We start from the raw sequence: 23,783 nt of genomic DNA on the forward strand, positions 1-23,783 counted from the left end.
CCTGAAAACTCACATGAAATGAAGGGCTCACTTTAATGTCAGTTAACAAATTTAAATTGCGTAATGTACAAAACTCAAAACTCATATGACTCTGTAAAGTTTGAGCACATTAATCCAAGTACAACTGTAAAAGTTATATACGCCTCTTGTACGTATTGAAAACGCACATCAAAGTTATAATAAATGTACACATTCTAACTAAAATGTACACGGACCATTCTGTTTGGTTCTGAAAGTGCCCAGGTTATTCTTTCTTTATCCTGAATACATTTGTAATACAGGTGGACAAGACCTCCCCTTTCCAAGATAAGGAAGACCAGAATGGCTGACTGGTTATAATTTTACTAGCAGTCAGTATATAACGTGGCTTGGGGTTCTACAAATGTTATTCAACTGAAATCTATCAAGGGAACAGGGCCGTTCTTGCAGAGTTTTTTTTTAGGCCTCTCTGAAGCATTTCTTCAAGTTAAACACTTTGTTTGGAAACTCTATTCCGGTGTACGACATGAACTGGACCTATGGTGGGATTGATGTGACTATTTCACTGAGCCTTTCTGAGTAATTTGCAGACCACACAGCAGTGTTAGGTGTTGGCACAAAGCAAAATAAACGTGTAAAATGACTTTCACTTTTTATCGACTTTGCCTAGATAGACAAAAGGGATCCCAAAATGGCACCCATGGATGGGAGATTATGGAAAACTCAACTTTACTAAAACCAAAGCAGAGTCACTTAAAAGTATGAACGATTAACAAAGTAATTTTAAAGCATTCTCGGACAAATTACAAAACAAAAACAAAGTGCACAGACCAGTGTATCATTAACCTGGGCAGACCATTTTGGACAGGTTTTCCAAGAAAGGGGGGGGGGAGAGAGTGGAGAATCCACTGCGTGTGTTTCCCTGCTCCATGCAGGAAAAAGCACCACTGCCCCTGCTTGTATCTAATTTTGATGCAGGCATAGCAACATTAATCCCTATGGATGTCGTCTGTTTTTGTATGTGTAAAAGTAGGTAATGTGGATTCCCATGTTCGCATGTGATGGCTACATTCTTTCATTGCCGGGGTGCACCTATAGCACAGGAAACCAGGACCACCAGATTTCTCCAGCCTTTTTCACACAAAACCGCAAGCACAAAAGTATGAAAACCCCACAGAGTGGGTTGCAGACAGTCCTTTGCTTGGGCTATGCACCCAACTTGAAAATGAGAGTTCAGCGATGGTGACAATACACTTGGTCTATGAATAGGAGCAGAGACATGTCTATGAAAAGCACACAAGGTAGGCTAGCACAAGTGGGCGTTTGCCACATGCACATCAAACAATGCCTGAAAGTCTTAGAACAGAATTTAGATAAACATTAGGCTTGAACTGCAGAGTGCCAACTGCAGCAATCTCTGCAAGGCCCACTCCTGTAGAGATTGCTTACAGCAGATATCCCAACATAGCTACCTTGTAAATGAGTGTCTATTGCTATGATTTCCCCATAGCACCCACTGAACATACTGGAATTGCTTACAGCAGTAATCTCAGCAAAGTCTGCACTGGACTTACTGAGAGTGTCTACAGCGGTGATTTGTGTCCAAAAAGAAATGAGTGGGCACTACGTGTTAGTTATTATGGTAATTTATTCTTCATAAGGTATTTGGTCCTGTCGCCAGATGCCTCCCCGTTGCCAAGAGTGGTGAGAAAATATGGTATGCTCTTGACTGGATGAGTTATACCAGTCTGCTGGAAGGACCTGTGTGGGTATCCCAAGCTTTCTTAAAAATATTTGTTGTTTTCCAGTATTTGTTGAAAAAATTGTAATTAAATCATTCAATTGTAATCTGAAAGTATTTATTAATCATTTTTCATCTTCTTGAGTCCATTAGCAAACGTTACATAGTCCAATGCATTTCGGTCCTTACTGGACCTTCTTCAGGGACTGGGAATAATAAAAAGAAATAGAAATAAAATTAAAAAATAACTAAAATACTCATAAGACCGTAAATACAAGAGTATGCAGACAATATATTATGCATGTTACTTGAAGTTTGCACCACTAAACATATTGAAAAATGTACCTGTTCAAACGTTGCTTGTGATCTTTAACCTCGTCTGTATTGATTTTATTTTTGGAGAATTATCCAATTCTTGCTCCACTGGAGCGTGCTAGTTTACAATTGCTGGTGTCTGTCCTCTATATAACTTCCTTTCTGGCAATCTGAATGTTAACAAATGTACATTTAAAATTTAACGGAATGTTAATTATAAATGGATGTGCTGACTGCTAGAGTTTTGCTTCCCCGCATGAGGAGTCTTACCTATTTAGTTGGAACATTACTGCAGCAACGGGGCACCTCGCTCGCGTGGATACGCGTTGCTGGTTGCCCCGTTTGCTTTTATGTTGAAAAAAATGCCAGCCGGCGGCCATTTTAAAGTGCTGTGTGTATCAGTGTAACGTTTGTTGGTCATTTTAATGTTCTTGAGCTATAAAGATGATCTTATATATTTGAAATTTCTCTATGCTAAGATGTGTGGAGCTAACTATTCATGGATAGTAATATATATAACAACCTGATGTAAAGGTTGTAAAAGGATACTAAATTCGTAAGATGTTCGTATTATGACTATATATAATACTTCATGATTATTTTAGCTGTACTTAAAGTTTCTGCACTTATGCATATTAATTGTTGATAAAACGTACAAATTCACATCAACCTTCATTCAACATTACACAGTGTACGTATCTAGCAATCTAAACAAATTAAGTACTCACATGTAATCTGATCAATTTAACAATGTATACAAAATTGCCATGTACATGAAGTTCAATCTTTTGTACCCATATTTGGACATTCAGTAATCAACAACTTGTTTGTAATCTGTTCAATCTTGCTTGATTTTAACTTATGACATTAGGGTTAAATTAAAGAAAACATGCAAAGTTGCATTCCTCATTGAGACCACCTGGCTGCATAGAGTTGAGTTGTTCAATCCAAAAAGTTTCTTTCTGACTTAAAAGTCTGTTAATGTCCACATTCATGCCTTGGGTGACCTCTAGTACATCAAGAATTTGGAACCTCATTTACGCAATTTGGTGTTGAGCTTGATACCATAGATTTGATGTTTCCTGTGCGGATATTAGACCGATGTTCATTCCATCTTGTTTTGGATTTACGGGTAGTTTGACCCACATAATATTTGCCGCATGGGCACTTAATACTGTATATGACGTTCATTGTGTCACATGTTGCAAATTGCACACTCAACTTTCAAGTTATAAGAATTATATGTCATACAAAGAATTAAGTGGATTAACGAACAAGAAAGCAGAAACTTTGGGATTTTCTACCATCACAGATCCTGGCGTTAAAATTAAAACATTGGAACGATTTATACGCCCTCCCATCTTTATAGCTCAAGAACATTAAAATGACCAACAAACGTTACACTGATACACACAACACTTTAAAATGGCCGCCGGCCGCCATCTTTTTCAACATAAAAGCAAACGGGGCAACCAGCAACGCGTATCCACGCGAGCGAGGTGCCCCGTTGCTGCAGTAATGTTCCAACTAAATAGGTAAGACTCCTCATGCGGGGAAGCAAAACTTTAGCAGTCAGCACATCCATTTATAATTAACATTCTGTTAAATTTCAAATGTACATTTGTTACCATTCAGATTGCCAGAAAGGAAGTTATATAGAGGACAGACACCAGCAATTGTAAATTAGCACGCTCCAGTGGAGCAAGAATTGGATAATTTTCCAAAAAGAAAATCAATACAGATAAGGTTAAAGATCACAAGCAACGTTTAAACAGGTACATTTTTCAATATGTTTAGTGGTGCAAACTTCAAGTAAAATGCATAATATATTGTCTGCATACTTTTGTATGTACGGTCTTATGAGTATTTTAGTTATTTTTTAATTTTATTTCTATTTCTTTTTATTATTACCAGTCCCTGAAGAAGGTCCAGTAAGGAACGAAATGCATTGGACTATGCAACGTTTGCTAATGGCCTCAGGAAGATGAAAATTGATTAATAAATACTTTCACATTACAATTGAATGAATTAATTACCATTTTTTCAACAAATACTGGAAAACAACAAATACTTTTAAGAAAGCGTGGGATACCCACACAGGTCCTTCCAGCAGACTGGTATAACTCATCCAGTCAACAGCATACCATACAGCAGTGATTTACCCATAGTTATTCCCAACCCCCATGTAACAGTTTGCCTATTGCAGTGATCCCGTCTTAGGCTCCCCGTACCAGTTTACATTCTAGAGATTACATACACCAGGGATCTTACTGTAGGCTCACCTCTTTGTAAGGAAATTGCCTAAAGCAGTGACCGTTACATATGAAAACATCACACCCATTTAATATCACCCAAGAGCAAGGTGTTTTTCTTCTCCAACTATGCAGTATTTGCCCCACATATTGTAAGACTGGAGCTGGCTTACATAATCATACTATAGAGGTCCTCGAATTTTCTGGGAAGGCTATAAAGTAAAAAACCAAAATAAAACACCACCATTATTTCTACTTTCACATTGAGCGATATTAAGCAGAAACAGTATTTTGACAGATCTCAACATCGACTCCCCCTAATCCCCATGTGTACATACTGGAGATTGCCTTTAGCAAGGACATCACTTTTACGCCCCTAAACATAGTTTATCTACAGCAGTGATCTCTGTACATACTGGAGGTTGCATACAGTTGTGATCTTACCACTTGTCCTATCTACGTACATACTGGAGAGTGCCCATAGCAGTTTCCTCATCATACCCATGCTATACATCCCAGTGTTCTCACCATAGCAGCCCTCGTCCATGCATAAGATGAATTCCTGTTAAGTGATCTCACTATAATAGACCCCCCTACTTGAGACCTCGCATAGCACTTAATTCACCAATACCCCTCTAACCCTGCACATACCAGAGATGGTATAGGGCTGTGACATCATATTCCCCAGTACATATTGGAGAGTGCTGCAGCATAGATCTATGCACTGTCCAGTGCACATACTGCATTATTATACAGAAGTGGTTTCACTAGCGCCCCTACTCCCCAAACATATTGCCAACTGTCACTTTGCCTCATTTCTTATTGCTGGGCCAACAGAATTGTCACTCAAGGCACATACAGTCAGTACAGAGAGACACGTAGCAGGGAAGAAAATGCAGTGAAGGAAGTAATGAGACAACCAAACAATTTAAACAGAGAAACAGAAAGGTAGCACTATGAACCAAAATAGAACACAAGGAAACAAGAGGCTATACAAGAGGACAGCCATCCTGACAATGACAACCCAAATGAGCTCTGGTAAGTCAATTGGTTAGGAAGCAACAACACTCTGATACATATTGTGTCTTTATGTTGCATGCAACTCAATGCAAGTACATGAGCAAAGTAAAGCAACAAAAATAAGTAATTGATCAAAAAGGCACACAACTCCTTACACCACAAGCAAACAGGCAACAAATGCTAAGTAGATGAACCAATACCAAACTCAAGCTATACAGGGAGAGAAGCAGACACCCATAGCTGTTCACAATGGAGGCAGTAAAAGAAAGAAGAGTCAGCCAACCAAACCATGACATTGAATTGAGAGGGAAAGGAAGTCAGTGCAGCATGAGTTGATGACCTGTAAACTTAAAAAACAAGTCGCAATTCGAGAAGACAAGTGTGATAGAAAGGGTAAGCAGACAACTCACCGTCCCCCATTCTGTGCGTGATTAAACCTAGGGGTGTAACTTTCTTCCTGGTCACCATCCTCATCCTCTGTTGGGAATCCATACTGTGGTTCGAAGTAAGGGTTATCGTACTCACGCCGCCTAACCACGCCCTCCAAGGAGCTGGCACTACAGATGGTGCTCTCACTTTCCCGCCGCTCCAGATTAATCTTGTTGAAGTTGGGCTGTAAAGCCAAGGATGGAAGATCTGGGAATCCCGCCACCATCTTATCTTCCATCTCTGTTGAATCAGCAGATTCCTGTGAAGCAATCAGAGGTACCAATGGGTAATGCAACCCACTTGCAGAAGAGACCCGAGACCCTTATATGGAGTTGAAAAATGATAGTGTGGGAAAGGCTACATCTAACCCTTGCAAATAATGGCAGAGAGACGACCCTAAAAGATAAACAGGGGCATTGACAATATAACAATACCAGATGGTTATGTATGTAATCTATCCACTTTGGCTCCTCCATCACTGTAACTGCGACCACAAATGCTTAACTTCTTCTTTCCCTGACCAAGGGTTCTCGCATGGCATCACATATAAAACAGAAAAATAACAAACAAATAAAAATAAAAAAGGTATGCATGGTCTCTCCTCCCTATATTTATGTGGTGGTACTAAAACAAAAAATGCTCTAAAAACAGGCATTCTAAAGATGGCAAGGACATCACATTAATTACAGACAATCCCCCCCTCAGGATGTCAAAAGGTGAGTCACAAGCAGCATTCCTCGGGGTTAAACCACATCAAGGTCTGAAAGGGAAATCTCACGGTTGAGACTTCCTGCACTACCTCCTCATCATTTGAATTGTATGTGCCCTATCAAAATTTGGGATGTGGCTTGGGTACTACTCATTTCATGTGGCATGGGCTTGAGGGCTTACATTTACTCTGACGTGTCAAAAATGTACAGCTCAGTTAACAACGTCCCCATGCCCTCGGAGCCACGCCTCTCACCATTTCCTCCATTCACTGTAATTTCCCACTACTGGACAACATCCTTCTCCCTCATGTGCCTAATCATCTTGAGTACTGTACTTTCTTTGCACCCTCTGTTGCCTCTTCTCTCCACAGCTGGGTTTATTTATTTCCCCATAACACTAAATAATCATTCTAATAAGTGATTTGTTAGATAGTGCTTGATCGCAGTTGTCACAATCCACAGGTAACAGGTGTTAATGTTACTAAACTCCATGATAATCCTCGAAAGGATTAATGGATAAATCAGGACCTCTAGGATGTGAGCTGGAGGCGGCATCGTTTTATGCAGCAGGTGCAGCATCCCATTCACAGGGGCACCACCCACTCTCATCACCACCCACTCACATAACTCACAGTCCTCCTTTCTAGTCCTTCAATGATCACTTCTCACTACCTTGTAGGCACCCTTGCCTTCTGTTTTTTAAAAGAGTTGCCATCACATCACAGTAGTCTTCTGTTCTCATCACTTGGTCTGAGCCCTTTGCTCTCTTGACCTCCCATTGTCATTCATTGCGCTTTTCTTCAACGTTAAGACACACCTTGCACAGGTCTCAGGTTCCCCTAGGTTCAATTACTCACCAACACTCTAGGCCAATCCAAGATCTCTCCACAGTCTGTGGTTTTACCTCCCTCATCAGAGCCAGTCTCCCTTTGGGAACTTCTCCCATCCCTTAATCCCCATCAGATCTCCATGCAAACCCTTTGACCTCCTCTACTACTTCATTGGCCTCCAGCGTATCCTCCTGGAATCCCCCATGCCTGTACACGGGGGATTCACCCACCATATTTCTCTCACTTCACGCGCATGTCACTACCACCTTTTCAATATTCGCAAAGTACGCTCCTCTCGGACCTCCCACGCCACTAAACTTTGAATCTCCTCCTTTTTCTTCTCGTCTTTTCTACTGTTCCTCTCTCCTCTTTGGACTCCCTGCTTCTCATCTTGCCCCCCTCAAATCCCTCTACCACTCTGCAATTCGTATCCTCTGTCTGCTTTCTACTCACGACTCCATTTCCACCTCGCTCTCTCATCTTGGCTGGCTTTCCTTTCATTCCCAACTCAAATTCCACTTCCTCTGTCTTGTCTTTAAATCTCTTCATGATCTTGCTCGCCCGTATCTCTCCTCTCTCATCTCATTCTAAACTCCCTCCCGTTCCCTCCGATCTGCAGATCTCTTCCTTCTCTTTGTTCCCCCATCCCCATGTGCCTCCTCTCGTTTTCGCTCCTTTCAGCTCCTTGCCCCCCCTTCACTGGAACTCCCTCCCTCTCTCTATCTATCCGATCCATCCCCACCTATTCCTCCTTTTGTGTCTTCTTAAAATCTCTTCTTCTCCACTCCCCTCCCTGATACTCTCATTCCCTCCCCCACCGTCCCCTCTCCCCCCTTTTTTATTCCTCCTCTTCTTCTTACCTCTCTCCCCCTGCTTCGTTTCCTCTTAAGTCCCCTCTCCTCCTCTCCCGCCTTCAGCTTATTCCACTTCCTGTTCCCCACTTCCTTCCCCTCTCCACCCCCTCTTCCCTCATTTATCTTCACTGGCAAATTGTTCTAATTGCTGTATTACTGGTTTGACTCATATTTTGTAATTGCTTCTACTGTTATTGTACTCTTGTTGTTATAATGTAAAGCGCTTTGGCGTAAAGCGCTATATAAACACAATAAACATAAACATGGGATGCATCACTTATCTTGTGCATTTGTGGATGAATTAAGACTCTGTGGCAGGCACTACAGCTGATTATAATATGGCCTATTCTAACCCTCGGCACATTTGTGGCCACCATAGGATTGTGTTGTAAATTACTGTTTAGGCTGATCACCCATCCCTCTGTCCTGGATGACCCCCTTGCAGCCTGCCTGAGATTTAAATGACTGGTGAAATAGATGGAGATGCTTGGGGCCCTGGTCTCTTGCCCAGGCCTTCTCAAAGCCACCCTTAGACTCAGAGGTTGCAACGTGGATGATGGTACTCACACCTCTCCCTCATACCTTGAACCTCGCCCACCTCTTGACCAGTGTTCTGCCCTCTGGCCCATCTTGTTTTGGTTCACAGTCACATCAAGAGCACCATTGATTGCAGTGTGTTCCTACTACTTCACTTGCACTTTTGATCACTTGAGGCCAACCAAGTGTTTGGACACTGGTCTCTTGCCTCAAGCCACCTTATTATAGCTCTCGAATTCACATGACTGGCATGTGAATGACCATACCCCTTTGGCATGCCCTGCCCTTAGACTCACGTGGTTGGCGCCGTGGATGACGGTACTTGGGCTGCTGCTGGCTGTTGTGCTAGAGCTGGATCTGGGCTTGTTATCATCCAGGGAGTTCTCGCTATCCGGTGCCGGGTCATCCAGATCAGCTGCGTATTCCTGAAAGTCATCAAACTCAACCTCGCTTGCATCACCCAGGGCAGCGTGAGTCAGAGGGTCCACATCTGGGAGGAAACACAGCATTCTTTAGATGTGTTCCCACACAGGCAACTCACACACAAATGGCAGCACTGACTAGACAACTTAACTCCATGTTCTGCGCAGGAATAAAACATTTGGTAGGATGACTTAACACAAGACACAGACCGAACATATCTATAATCGAAACAACAGAATTCACTTAAAGACAACTTCAAATGAAGGTCAAGGACGGCATGCACAGTGTTACCTTAATCGCAGGATTCACAAGTGATGCACCAATAGCACACACAGCACTGAAATCACAGAATTCAAGGGCATGGTTTCTAACAAAGGAGCAGTGCACACTGCACTAACATTAACAATATTTGACTGCTAATACAGACCAGGGACAAATGCAAAGAAAACTAAAATCAAAGCACATGAAATGCCTGTAAACTGTAACATGGGCAATTGAGAGCACACTAAACTAAATCGCAAACAAACAATATACTGAGGGACCGCATTTTTCACTGGTCTGGGTACTATTCACTAGTACTGTAGAAACACTCACAGCTTTATCCCTCACACCCTCTCTGCCCCATAAAAACAAACTTCCATGTGGTCAACAAGGTTTCTGTTATGAATTACTTTTTTATTGAAACTTTTCTTTTGCTTTGGCTAGTATTATGATTATGTTGTAAAAGTAAGGAATATTTGATAACCATTTATTAACAAAACATTCTTTTCCTATTTTTACTAACTTTAATCAATTTTAAACATTCACATTGACCTTTAAATGAGCAAGACCCACTAACTCTACTGTTTCAGACATTTACCAATTTTCTACGTAGCTGTCTTTCTGCCCCCTTTTTCCATTTCAAGTCCATCGTACCGTAAAGGAGGGAAAGCCCCGAAACGCCCTTTCTTCATAGGCACCCTCCCTCACAAGAACCCTGATTTCGTCGATTACATTGGCCATTACAATCTTTTGAAAAACATTTTATTTAATGTATTTGGTTAGATTTTAACCTTTTACATATACAATTAAAAAGGGAAAAAAAGCTTTGATTTACAAACCTTTCATTTCTCCTTATATAAAATCAAATCAAGAGAGGCACAAACACCATTTCTCAAGTCATTACTGCCAATAATCCCCTCATCCAGCCATCACATCTGGGCCTTATACCCACACGAATGGCAAATATGAAGACATTAGAGTCGAGTGGGAGTGGTCTCCTGATGGCAACTGAATATGATAATCCTTCAAGCACAACATTTCCCCTCAGGAGTGTGGGCCCCAAATTCAAGACATCTTAGATTTACTGAGGGAAAGATATCCCTCTAAAACACCAGGTTAAAACCCTCCAACACGCGTACCACTGCAAATCTGTAAAATAAGCTAGATCTTAGATGCCAGGTTCCCTCACACTCCATAAGAAGATGCTTTAGTGTCTGGCTCTCCGGTATATTACATTTAGAACAACAGAATTTGATTGCGGCCCTCATTCCTCTTCTTGATGGCACATCCCCAGTTTGTGCTATGTTCCATCTTAGTCTGGGGAATGTTTTCCTTATTTTACAATCAGGGAATCTCACCAGGTATTTTGTGACTTGGCCCAATTCTTTTTCCTCCTTCAGGAATGAGTATGAGTCCATCTTAGAATGCATATTTTCAATTGTGAGAATCCAGTCCATTGTGTCCAAGGCTTTCTTTGCCTTCATTAGATTCTAAATTAGGATCTGGAGGTCTGAGTCTGATTTGATTAAGATCTCCTCCACCCATGACGCCAAATTTGTCAGCATCTTTGATCTGTTTTCCATATGATTTCTGATGTTTGCATAAAGCGTACCTTTCTGCGCTGTCTTGATCAACCGATAGAAGGGTGATAACTTCCAGCCAGCTTGGACATTTAATGATCTTAATCCCAAGTCAAATCTGATCCAGGATACCGGAAGGCTTGCCAGGAGACCAAGCACTTTCTTCCAGATGTGCCCCTCCTACCTTTGCCAGTTTGCCATAATTACATTTTCACCTCTAATCCATATAAGACCACTGGGATCACCTTGGACTGATAATATTTTATCAAGGAAATAATGGAAAATGTACAGTATTTCATTGATATTTTTTTCATTTGTGGGATAAATTGGGAGATCTTTGACTGTGTATCTTGCTCCACTTTACAATTTGCTGGAGAGGCATAGATTTTATAGCTCAGATAAACTATGTCCTCTACTTTTTCAATACTCTGCCTCCTTATCTCCCAATGAGAGTAGTTGACATTTTTTTTGTTTATGTTCAAAGACCAACATCCTAGATTTGGCAGGATTCAGTGAGAGACCATTCTCTCTTGCGTAGCAGTCAAGTTTGTTCAGCAGACGCTGTAGCCCTACTGATGTACTGTCCAGCAGGACCACATCGTCAGCGTAAGCCAGCCAATGTACTTTACTCCCATTGATCACCGGACTGGCTAACGCTGCTGCTTGAGGATACTCCCCTGCGTCCGCCATATATAAGTTGAAGAAGAGAGGTGCCCTTAGAAAACCCTGTAAGACCCCTCTTTCTACCTTAATGGACTCAGATAGCCACGCTTCATTATCCAAACAGACTCTGATCGTGGTGTTCTTGTGGAGTTCCACTAGCATCGACAACAACCCTTCAAGCATGCCCCAAGCCCTTAACTTTGACCAAAGGCGACTTCCGTTAACCTTGTCAAAGGCTTTAGAAAAATCTACCCAGGCACCAAAGAGTGGCTGACCTCCCTTGCACCCCGATTTTGCACTCAAAACATTTAATGCTGTGGACAGGCCCTTTCTAAAGCCCGTTTGCAATTTTGAGAGAATTTTATTTCACTTCACCCAATTTTCAATTTCACCCAATAGGATTCTCACAAAGACTTTACTTTCTTTGTCCAGGAGGGCTATCGGTTGGTAGTTTGCGGGTTCCTTCCGATCACCTCCCATGAACAGCGGTATAATAACTGCCGATTTCCATGAAATTGGGGAAACTTTGGCTCCCCAAGATTTCTTTGAAGAGCCAACATAACAGTTTCACCCAAAATGATGGATTGCTTCTCAGAACTTGATAAGTTAACCTGTTTGGCCCCGCTGCCTTGGAGGGGGATCCACTCACAATCAGGTCCACCAAGGTTTGTTCCTCGAAATTAAGACTCCACTCTGAGTTTACAACAGAGAAATCAGTAGACCCTTCCGGTTCTTTAAAAACCTTAGAGAGATGGTCCCTCCACCCTCCTTCCGATACCAGACTGCAGAGGTCACTACTGGGGTCGCCTTCCAGCTGATTAATGACAGTCCAGAAGTTTTTAGAGTTCTTATTACCAATTAGCTTCAACATCTGTTCACCATCATGCTGGAGGCACAATGATCTTCTACCTATTGACCAATGCTTGTAATCCTGCAGGAGGGCTTTTGACTCTTTTCTTCTCTTCCCCGCTTGTATCCATTCTCTTTATTTTCCTAAGGTTCTGATTCAATACCTTTCTCCTGAATGAAGTTTCTTCATCAAAGGAGTGCCAATGAACCTGTTTTTCCCCTAGGAAGAAGACCTAGGAATACTCCCCAAACCTGTTGGACCACTGACAGAGTGAAGGAGGGGGACAGAGAACCAATGGCCACAGTGACCGGATGGCCAAGATGGAGGCTGGTAAGGGGGACAGGCTAGAGGTCCTTATGAAGGCTTCCAGGGGAAGTCCCATTCCACCAGTGGATAGCTCTGACAGAGATTGGCCCAGGCAGCAACTGACACAGGTAACCAATGGGAGCAGAGGGCAGCATTGAGGAAGAAAGCGGAGGGCTATAAAAAGCCAGCAGTCAGTTGACAGTGAGAGCAGTTTGAGTGCGGTCGGTGGAGTTGGAGGGAGACCAACTGACCAGAGAGGAGGATGTAGAAGGACTTGAAAGATACAAGTATTTGGAGAGAGCGAAGTTCAGATGTTGGGTTTGAGGGAGTGGTACCAATTTGGCTGTGTATGAGGGAGGGAGAGTAATTTAAGGTAATTTTGGAGGGGGAACAGGAAAAAGGAGAGAGAAAAAAGTGAGGCAAGAGGGTAGACTAGAGTAAAAGCAGAGGCACTGTTGGGCGGAGTGAGTTTTGGAGGGAAGCAGATAAGATTAGCAGGGAACCTGAGGCTGGGGACAGGAGAAAGGGTAGAATGTGGTAAGACAAGGAGTGTCAAGAGGGTGTCAGAGGAGGGTGGAGAAAATAGGAGACAGGCGAAAAGGTTGGGAGGGTATCGTAGGACGGCGTAAGTGACACGCCTAGATAGTGCAGTTTATATTAGCCCATTGGATTTGCGCAGAGGTTTGGATTGCCATCGGGGTGTGACTAGATCCGCTGATATTCATCCCCACTGATTCATCATAATTGAGTACCCTGAGAATACCCCCAAATCTTTCAATTATTGTGATGGCCCTTGGAATGGATTCCTTAACATTACCCAGAAACAGGATAATGTCATGCGCATAAAGTGCGATCTTATGTTGTGTTTTCTGGCATAGTATACCCTTATTGGTGTTATCATTCCTGATCTTTTGTGCCAGGACTTCAAGCGCTACATCAAATAAAAGCAGAAACCAAGGGCACCCCTAAAGTATTGCTCTCTCAATTCTAATTGTCTTACTGTAGTTTTGATTGACCTTGATTTTTGTCAACAGGGATTGAAATTTAGAGAGAACCAGCCTTGTGAATTTTGGACTGAACCCATATGGTATTGGCACTTTTCCTATATAGGCCTAGTTCACACAGTCGAAAGCTTTGATCGCGTGGAGTGATAAAAGGACTGCTTTCTGCTGTGTGTGGGTGCACCAATCAATTAGATTGATTGTGCACCGAATGTTGTGAAACGTAGATCGTCCCTGTATGAAGCCAGTTTGTTCAGTATTTATTAATTTAGGAATAACCTCAATCAAGCGGTTGGCTAGAATTTTAGTGAATATTTTCGCGTCACTATTGAGAAGTGCAATGGGCCTATAGGAGTAACATTCTAGAGGATCATTCCCTGGCTTTAATAAAAGCGCAGTCCTTGATTCTGTCGTGGAATACGAAATTATTCCCAGACGCTCTAAACAAATTAAATGCCTTCATCAAGTGAGGTGTTATCTTGGAACAGAATGTTTTATAGAACAAAATAGGGAGCCCGTCTGGCCCTGGCGCTTTGTTGTGCAGGAGTGGAAGGATGCCACCATCCACTTCCTGGTGTGTCATAAGTCTCTCCAAATAAGCTTTGTCGGGGTCAAAGAGTTTTGATTTGCGATGTGTGCGGGGCTAAGGAAATCACAGGGGGCCGCTAAGGTCTCCCATCCCCCTTTTAGCAGAGCCGTGTAAAATAATTCTATTTGAGTTTTCTCTGATTCCCTGTGTTGTATTATTCCCTTGGAATATTGGAGTGCCCCAATACGATTGCGTGATTTTATATGTTTCAGTTTTACCACTAATATTCTGTTAGCTTTATCCTTTTTCATATAATAAAATTGCCTACTGTGTGGGATCGCTTGGGTAGACTGATGTGCATGAAGCAAAGCCAACTGCCTTCCCAATCAGCTCCCCTCTGAATACGGCTTTACCACAGTCCCAGATCAGTCCCCGTTCCATAGAACCACTGTAGTTTTCTTGGATGTTATTGTCTATTACCTCTACTATATGTTGCCTAATCGCCTGGTCTCTTAACACCACACACTAGTCATTTGCAATTGCGCATGCTCCAAGGTAGGGGGTGCAAGTTCTCGTAGAGTTAGTGTGATTGGTGCATGGTCGGCGATCGCCACGAGTTCTAGGTCTATCGCAAAAGTGTTTAAGATCAGTGAGAAAGTGGTCAGGAAATTGTCTAGCCTGGAGTAGCTTTTGTTGACTGTCGAGAAAAATCTATAGTCTCTCCCTGATGGTAGAACTGCCACATTTCTATCAGATCTAGCTCCCTCAAGAACCTAGTTATTGCCCTGAAGTTACTTTAATCTGAGGGTTTCACCAGGAAGCCCTCCACCCACATGATGTGTTCAACTTCCGTGAAGGAGCTTATTAACAGAATAAGGTGAAGTAAGAACTTGCTCCGATTATCATTTGTGCTGTATATCACCATAAAGGTTATGGGAAGCCTATATAACCATCCCTTAATGGCCAAATACCTGCCTTCTGGGTCTACAAGCTGTGAAGAATCAGCTTTGATTCTCCCAAAATCCCTGGTCGAGGAATCCTCTCATGCGGCCAGGGACTGGCAGACACCTCCTGATCAAGTCCCTGGTGTTAGTATTTTGGGGGCAGATCAAATGGGGGAGAATCCAATCAGGGGAGAAGCAAGAATAAAGATCCTCTAATATAAATAAAATATTCAAGAATCATTATTAGACAGAAACCCAAAAGAACCCTATGTTTTTCAATCAGGACTTCAAGTCCCAGAAATCCCCAAATACTGAGACGAGGAAGAGGAATATGAAGGATCAGGCATTTCCCAATAGTCAGAATGAGGGTCAGGCAAACTACCTGTAGCCTATTGAGAGGCCACAGGTGCTTAAAATCAGACCCACACGCACTGCACGGAGAGTCTACCTGGAGAGAAGGTGGATGGTGTCTGGCGAAGAGCAGATGTGACCCGGACCGGCAAAGCTGTCACTGTGTGTGCCCAGGGGAAGAGGAAAGTGCTGCGACCCGAGAGAACCACGAGAGGACCTAAGCCCCAGCAGCACTGGCCGGTAATATGTGTTCCAAGCTGGAGCTGGGGAACACTGAGAACTCCCGATTGCCACTGTTCGTTGTGACTACCGATGTCTACCCGTGAGAAGATAGGAACGAAGACCAACGCGAGTATGGGGGGATCAGAGCATCTTCGGTGAGCATGAGAGAAGGAACTCGTACCGGGGTGCTCTGGGGCGAATGCAGGACAGCTAATTTAACCGCAAGAGGTGTGTAACAAGAGGGTTTGGAAACCAGGTAAAGCCAAAAGAGTTGTGCATAAATTACCCAATAATTGTGAAGAAATAATAAGGCAACAGCCAATATTGAATACCGAACTAAAGCAACGATATGGAAATTGAATAACATGCTATGTTGAAGGATGTGAAAATAGTTGCAAGCATTGAGAAACAAAGTGAAAGTTGGTATGAACAATTATGAACTAATTGAAAGCAATTGTGAGTAACAAGTTGTAAAGCTCAGGCGTGCACACTGAGTGCAAGTTGTGGCAAAGCCAAAAGACTGCCAATATACAAGTTGTGACAAATTCAAAAGACTGCAGAAAGAGACCACAGTAAATGTCAAGTGGAAAACCAGTATTATTCAAGAAAGATCAAGAGTGTCATAAGGTGTGAAGTGTTATTGGTTGTGTAACCTGTAATGGGTGGACCGTGTGTTCCAACAACTGCGCCTAGACCAATTAGCCGAATCTGGGAAAGAAACAAGGAAGACCCCAGAGACCCAGGCTGTGTGATCAGTGTTGAAATGAAGAAAAAGCATTTATGATACAAGTAAAAGGAGTGCCAGTGGGAATTGTGCAATACTGGTGCATCTCAATAGACTTGAACCTTTTCAGAACTATGTTGATCTTGGGGAAGGGAGCACTGAGATAACCTTGAACTTGACGAATATGGGGAAGAGACCCCAGAGATCTTTCTGGATTGTGTTAATCTTGGGGAAGGAAACCCCAAGCTTTTCTTTGTGGAACTAGTTGAACTTGGGGAAGGGGAAGCTGATCCAAGCCGGAGCTGGAAGAAGCTCAGAACTTTTATTTTGGAACACTGTTTCTTTTGTGTGCTGACATCCCTACACGTTGTAAATCTCTAATTGTGAGAGCAAGCATAGGTTTTGGACACAGACAGACTTAAGTTGAACTTAGTGACACAGACTACCCTTAGTTTCTTTAGGTAGGGAAATCCCACCTTCGCTCAGGGCAAGCAAGGCCTTAATCCATCCTGACATTTGAAATAAAACATTTTTAAGAAAGTGAATTGTCTGTGTCTTACTTCATGATGCCTTCACAAAGCCTATCCTTGACTTTAAACTCGATAGTATGAGCTAAAACGATAGCCACCCCTCTAGTCTTCGTCACTGAGGAGGCAAAGAATACCTCTGGGTATTCCCCATCTTTCATTCGCTTTTCATCTTGGGTCAGTAGGTGCATTTCCTGAAGAAACCTAATTCCCCATCCAAATTCCTCCTTTCTTTGGAGGACATATTTTAGTTTGTCGGTGAGCTGAGACCCAGGACATTCCATGAACCAACTCTTAAATCACGAATTGAACTCATGGATTATCCCTCTTCTGCTAGGTATGCAAATCTACCCAGGTAGGGATGAGGTTTCTTGACGACAGAGGGCAAATCAGTTTTCTCAAAAGCTTGCTGGTGGTGATGTGAACATTTCAAACTCAAACTGTATAGAACAATCAAACATTCCCAGTATTTGGACACCTAACATTGTGCCTTGATAAACTTCATCATTGACACCACCTCATGGGCAGAGTCCTGTATGCCCGGGCCAGTCTGGAGCCCCCCACTCCCATTGTCCCACCCACCTACTATCCTTGGTTCTTAGCAGACATCATAGATTTGCATCCCTCCCCACCCCACTTGGATTGGAGTATACATCTCATGTCAGTCCCATGCACCCAGACCCTGCGGACCATAAATGGTTGCATGGACAGTCATTACCATCAGTCTGGATCTCACTGTGGGCGACCTGAGAATAGTCCCCATCACCAGAGCCTATGAAGTAATCATATCCCTGGACCAGCTACGATTACGTGAACTGTCTGTCTGGCCGAGCTTTGCCTCTGTTCAGCGGGTTCTTTAATTTGCCTCGTTCCCTTGTTGGTTCCTCCAGCAGCTGCCGCTGCTCATTGTTGTCTTTTGTGGGAGTGGGCTCTTCCACAGCCATCAGGGAGGATGCTGCTTCTTTAAAAGACGTTGTGGATTCCGGTGTAGCCCCACTGCAGGTTGCTCGTTAAGGAGCTTGGGCGCTCTGCTGATCCTCCTTATGCAGCACCTCGGCTGTCCACAGCACTCCTTTCTGGCAGCGCTTCACATTCCCCTGCAGTTCGATGCTCGATGAGCGGGAGTGAGCCGATTCCTCCAATCACTATCCCGGTGCACCGACTTGCCTTTATTCACACGCTCTCCGGTGTACGCCCTCCGCCCCAGTGTTCTGCCAGAGCCTCGCTTCCCTAGTCAGTGTTTCTCTCCTTAACCAGGTCGCGGCACAGACACTTCCCTGGCAATTGTCTGCAGGCCGGGCTGCTGTGCGTGCTTCTGTCACGGCGCCAGAAATTGGCATTCAGCTCGTTACCTTCCTGGGTTGTAGCCTCATAAATACCAGCGCCTGGGGAGGGCAACACGACTGTAGATCACTGCTTTAAGGTCCCGGGTTTCAGGAGAGTATTGGCTACGGTGCTCTCCACCCGGCGGCTATCTTGTAATCTCCTCACACCACCTTTCTCAACACCAACACCCCTCTGCCCTGTACACGTCCCTAAAATCCAATTAAGCATATAACTTTGGTGGGTGCTGTGGAGACCGAACAAGATGGCTATAAACATCTGAAGATCTGAACATAAGGTGATTGACGAAGCAGATCACGGGGCCCAGGCGATGCCAACTCCCCAGTTAGTTAAAGCAGAGGCACTGGATATTAAATCCCTGCCCTACCTCTCATGTGAATACAGGATGGCGAGATGGTGCAGGAGGATTGCGACAGCAGCAGACAGCAAGGCCGGCAGCACACAAAATACACAGGCATCAGTAGTGAGCTCCGCGCCAAGACCCAGCACTCTAGCCGAGGGGCTTCATGGACTGGAGGGACAGAGGATTCCGCTTACCTTGGATCGCGACCGCAGCGCCCATGCGATGTAAATTATCCAGTTATAGATGAGATACTGAACATTGAAACCCATCCATCCATCCTCCCATGTGAACAGTGGACTGAAAAGTGAATGGAGGGTGGCGAGATCAGCAGACATCAAGGCCGGGGCCATGGAGCAAACTACTCCAACATCATCGCAGAGTGTCTCGCCAATATCCGGACCTCTAGCCGAGATGATTCACGTCCTGGAGGGAAAGAGTTCTGTGGCCCGGGATTGCGAGTCGCGACCCAAAGAAATATCACAAACCAGGGAGGACCACCACCTTGAAACGAGTGACCATGTACTAATTTCCTGACTGGAGTATGGCAGGACGGCGGATAAAGATCAAGCGAAAATCTCATGACGTGGCCATTTAAGGATGCTAGTCACCTTTCATAGCCATTCGCAGTAAATGCACAAGTACACAAGAGAATTATCATAAAAACTGTAAAAAGTCAAAGTAATCAAAAAGCCATTAGATAAAAAGATCGAAGTATACAAAGTATCCTTCCTGCACTTCACTGTAAAAATACAAGAATTTCAAAAGAGAGAAAGTCTCTCAGTACAGAGAGGGTTGGGGACTAGTCAGTATCCCAACAAGAATGAGAAAAACAGGCAAGGGAAATAAAGCAGAAGGCTTAAAAAATCAGAACAAGTAAAAAAAATAAGCAAAAAGACTCAGGTCCGATAGGAATCCATGGAGGTAAAGGTGCAAAAAGAAAAGATTTTCTAACAGATGGTTTAATCAAGAGTTTTACACATTGGGCACACCCTCTAGGTCTAACAAAGAAGGATTATAATTTCTACTCACACCCCCTTAGTTCATACTCATGGCTGGATCTATGGTTCACATAGAAGAAGTAGATCTCATTGATTACCCAGTGCGAGATATTGCCTATGGTAATCTCAGATTACTCACCTTTGCTTATAAAGATAAAACCTCAGAGATGTACTAGACCATTCCCTAACTGGAGGCCAAACTGAGCAATCCTCAAAACCCAGATTTAGTACAAACACTATACAAGTCTGTGGAAGATTATGGACCTCAAAAACGACCCCTGAGGTTCCATTCAAACAATATGGGACTACTTGAAAGCTCATCTCCGGGGAGCAAGTAGCTCAATCTAGACTGCTAAGGTTCAAATGTTTAGAAAACAAATGCAGAAATGTTAGTTGCGATTGCCAACCTAGAATGCAACCAAATGGGAAGGATCACTAAGAACCCTGCGACAACTTGGGCACACTGACGAAATTACGAGAAAGCAACCTGAAAACAATCTTCGCGAAGGGGAAGCAAATTCTATTTGCGGAAGGTGACAGATGCTGCAAACAGATGGGACTTAAACTGAAGGAATATCAACAGGCCCGTATAATTAATACAATAAAAAAAACTAAAGGGCCATTGGCTACGGAAGATGTAGACTAAATGAGCAATTTGTCTATTTTTATAAAGACCTGTACGGAGAGCAAGATCATAGTAGAGATGCAGCACCGCAGTCTATCTTCTAGGCAGTCGAACTGCGAAAAATAACAAGCGGATTCAGAATCTTTAAATAAAGAAACGACAGATTATAGAAGAGTTCTGCCTAAAAAAGTAAAGGCAGCCAGTGGCAGAAAAGCAAACAGCGATCCTCAAAGCGTGTTCAGGGGTGAAGGTAGGGAAGGAGAAGATTTGAGTATCGTTTAACGCAAAGTTGGAGAGAAGTTCACCAAGGGGAAGCAGTAGAGAATGAAAAACAGAGGAACCTTGGCCATGTGGGACAACTACTGGGACAGTAGCAGGGTCAGAGGCGCCCACCTTCCAGCAAATGGAGAAGGAATGGTCAAATAGTTAGAAAGTAATCTAGGAGATTTAGGGGGTTAAATATAATAAGGTAAGAGCTAGTACTTAGGGGATAAGGATGGCTGACTGTGTAAAAGACAGTGGATAGCTTCAGGAGAATGTAGATGGAGGAGAGCTTGGAGTCATGTGTAAAGAAAAGCAAGTCAGTGACATGGGTCAATGCAGTTCTCTGTGAAATGACTGCAGCAGAAACCAGACTGAAGGGTGTCATGAGATCCTGAATTTCAATGAAGATCGTGAGCCTTAAAGATCAAATGCAACAGGATCAATCTCTAAATAGTGGGGCAGGAGAGATGTACTAGTCTGAAGATGGTAGGTAGTAATATGCCTACCTTGAAGCATGCAGGAAGCAGCCAGTAGAGAGGAAGTGGGTGAAGATGAAAGAGAGTGCACAAGCCAGAGTTTGGGGGGCGGGAGAGTGCTAGCCTGAGGGGCTGGGGAGGGGAAAAGGGGCTAGCCAGAGCGGTGGGTGGCAGCAATGGGAGAGAGCACATGTCAGAGTGGGAGGGGGGAGGGAGAACGAGTAGGGAAGAGCGAGCCCGGGGAGAGACAAAGAGAGAGCCCGGGGAGAGACGAAGAGAGAGCCCGGGGAGAGACGAAGAGAGAGCCCGGGGAGAGACGAAGAGAGAGCCCGGGGAGAGACGAAGAGAGAGCCCGGGGAGAGACGAAGAGAGAGCCCGGGGAGAGACGAAGAGAGAGCCCGGGGAGAGACGAAGAAAAAGCCCGGGGAGAGACGAAGAAAAAGCCCGGGGAGAGACAAAGAAAAAGCCCGGGGAGAGACAAAGAAAAAGCCCGGGGAGAGACAAAGAAAAAGCCCGGGGAGAGACAAAGAAAAAGCCCGGGGAGAGACAAAGAAAAAGCCCAGGGAGAGACAAAGAAAAAGCCCAGGGAGAGACAAAGAAAAAGCCCGGGGAGAGACGAGAAAAAGCCCGGGGAGAGACGAAGAGAAAGCCCGGGGAGAGACGAAGAGAAAGCCCGGGGAGAGACGAAGAGAAAGCGGGAGAGAGTAAGAGAGAGTAAAGGGGGGAGCGGGAGAGAGTAAGAGAGAGTAAAGGAGAGAGAGCAGGAGAGAGTGAAGGGGAGAGAGAGAGCAGGAGAGAGTGAAGGGGAGAGAGAGAGCGGGAGAGAGTAAAGGGGAGAGAGAGAGAGCGGGAGAGAGTAAAGGGGAGAGAGTAAAAGGGAGAGAGAGAGCGGGAGAGAGTAAAGGGGAGAGAGTAAAGGGGAGAGAGAGAGCGGGAGAGAGTAAAGGGGAGAGAGAGCGGGAGAGAGTAAAGGGGAGAGAGAGAGCGGGAGAGAGTAAAGGGGAGAGAGAGAGCGGGAGAGAGTAAAGGGGAGAGAGAGAGCGGGAGAGAGTAAAGGGGAGAGAGAGCGGGAGAGAGTAAAGGGGAGAGAGAGAGCGGGAGACAGTAAAGGGGAGAGAGAGCGGGAGAGAGTAAAGGGGAGAGAGTGGGAGAGAGTAAAGGGGAGAGAGAGTGGGAGAGAGTAAAGGGGAGAGAGAGTGGGAGAGAGTAAAGGGGAGAGAGAGTGGGAGAGTGTAAAGGGGAGAGCGAGCGGGAGAGTGTAAAGGGGAGAGCGAGCGGGAGGGTGTAAAGGGGAGAGCGAGCGGGAGAGTGTAAAGGGGAGAGCGAGAGAGAGTAAAGGGGAGAGCGAGAGAGAGTAAAGGGGAGAGCGAGAGAGAGTAAAGGGGAGAGCGAGAGAGAGTAAAGGGGAGAGCGAGAGAGAGTAAAGGGGAGAGCGAGAGAGAGTAAAGGGGAGAGCAAGAGAGTAAAGGGGAGAGCGAGAAAGTAAAGGGGAGAGCGAGAAAGTAAAGGGGAGAGCGAGATAGAGTAGAGAGGATAGAGAGCAAGAAAGAGTATAGCGGATGGAGAGGGTAGGATATCGAGAGAGAGGGATAGAGATGCAGAAAGTTGGAGGGAAAGGGATCCCACCTAGACTACAAGCCAAAGTGCCTGCATTTGAAAAACCCTTTTTCAGATAAAAATTGAAACCCTATTGAATTTGTCAAAGTAAGCCAGTACATAGTGAGGCAGGAGAAAAGAAGTGAATGCTATAAGGGATAGTGTAGACTGGAGATGGGAAGGGTTGATTGGGAGTCATGGACCTTAAAGATTTAAGGGGAAAAATACAGGTAAAAGTCATTAGCTGAGAGGGAAGAAGCCTCCATTGCCTGAAGGGTAGAGGAGAGATTGACGGGGCTAGAGCAGAGAGTTGGGGGTGCGGGGAGTCAAGTGGGTGAAGAACTTCTATTTTGCAGCATCCAAGATAGCAGTGAGTTCAATGAGGATCTTTTAGCATGCTTTGCACCATTGGCGCAGGTGAAGCTCTATGGTGCTTTTGAGCAGGAACATTATGGGGGTAATACAGGGTTGGGGGCAGGGTTTCTAAGGTGCCAGATGAGTAGTGGTGCTTGAAGTTGATTCGACTGAGCCTTGGGAGGAAAGAGGAGAGCTTTAGGAGGAAAAAGGGCTAGGACAGAGGAACAGATTTTGGCCAGATAAGAGGCCAGAAAGTTCGGTTTGAATATAAAAAATATGAGAATGTGGGCACCAATCACAGTGGGTGGGGGATGGGGGAGGGGATCTTCTAGCTAATATATTAGATATTTGGGAGGCATCGACTCAGGTTGGAGATGACACATCAGCTCCAGCATTTTCAAGCCATGACATCTACACAACACAGTCACATCATTTATCAAATACAAAAGCCTGGCACGTAACTGGCATGTCTGTCAGTACTCAAACAGGAATACAAGTAATTTACAGATTATGATCTGCACAAAGCAGGTATGTCAGCGAGTTGCTAACTAGCATGTCCCAGGGATGAAAGTCCATTATCAAAGAGTTCTGTATATCTGAACATAGGAAGAATGTCAACCAGTTACTGCAAAACACTCAATTGGTACTTCACTTTGTTACGCCCATGGTTGATTTTAAGGGGTATGAGCACCATGTTACAGAGGATGTTGAAAATGTGTGAACCAAAAACAA

General features: G+C 44.1%; 1 protein-coding gene across 42 annotated transcripts in view; it reads right to left on the reverse strand.

The window, feature by feature from the left end:
- Positions 1–23,783, reverse strand: part of MADD (MAP kinase activating death domain) — a 2,081,072-nt gene that overhangs the window by 1,459,155 nt on the left and 598,134 nt on the right. For all 42 annotated transcript variants that reach the window (XM_069623145.1, XM_069623139.1, XM_069623144.1 and 39 more), the window contains 2 exons: positions 8,964–9,157; positions 5,718–5,995 (listed from right to left, as the gene is read on the reverse strand). In XM_069623145.1, the coding sequence (XP_069479246.1) occupies positions 5,718–5,995; positions 8,964–9,157 (472 nt within the window). The remainder of the gene's footprint in view (positions 1–5,717; positions 5,996–8,963; positions 9,158–23,783) is intronic.

The sequence above is a fragment of the Ambystoma mexicanum genome, chromosome 11, assembly GCF_040938575.1.
Source record: "Ambystoma mexicanum isolate Mex_15411 chromosome 11, UKY_AmexF1_1, whole genome shotgun sequence".
NCBI lineage: Eukaryota > Metazoa > Chordata > Amphibia > Caudata > Ambystomatidae > Ambystoma > Ambystoma mexicanum.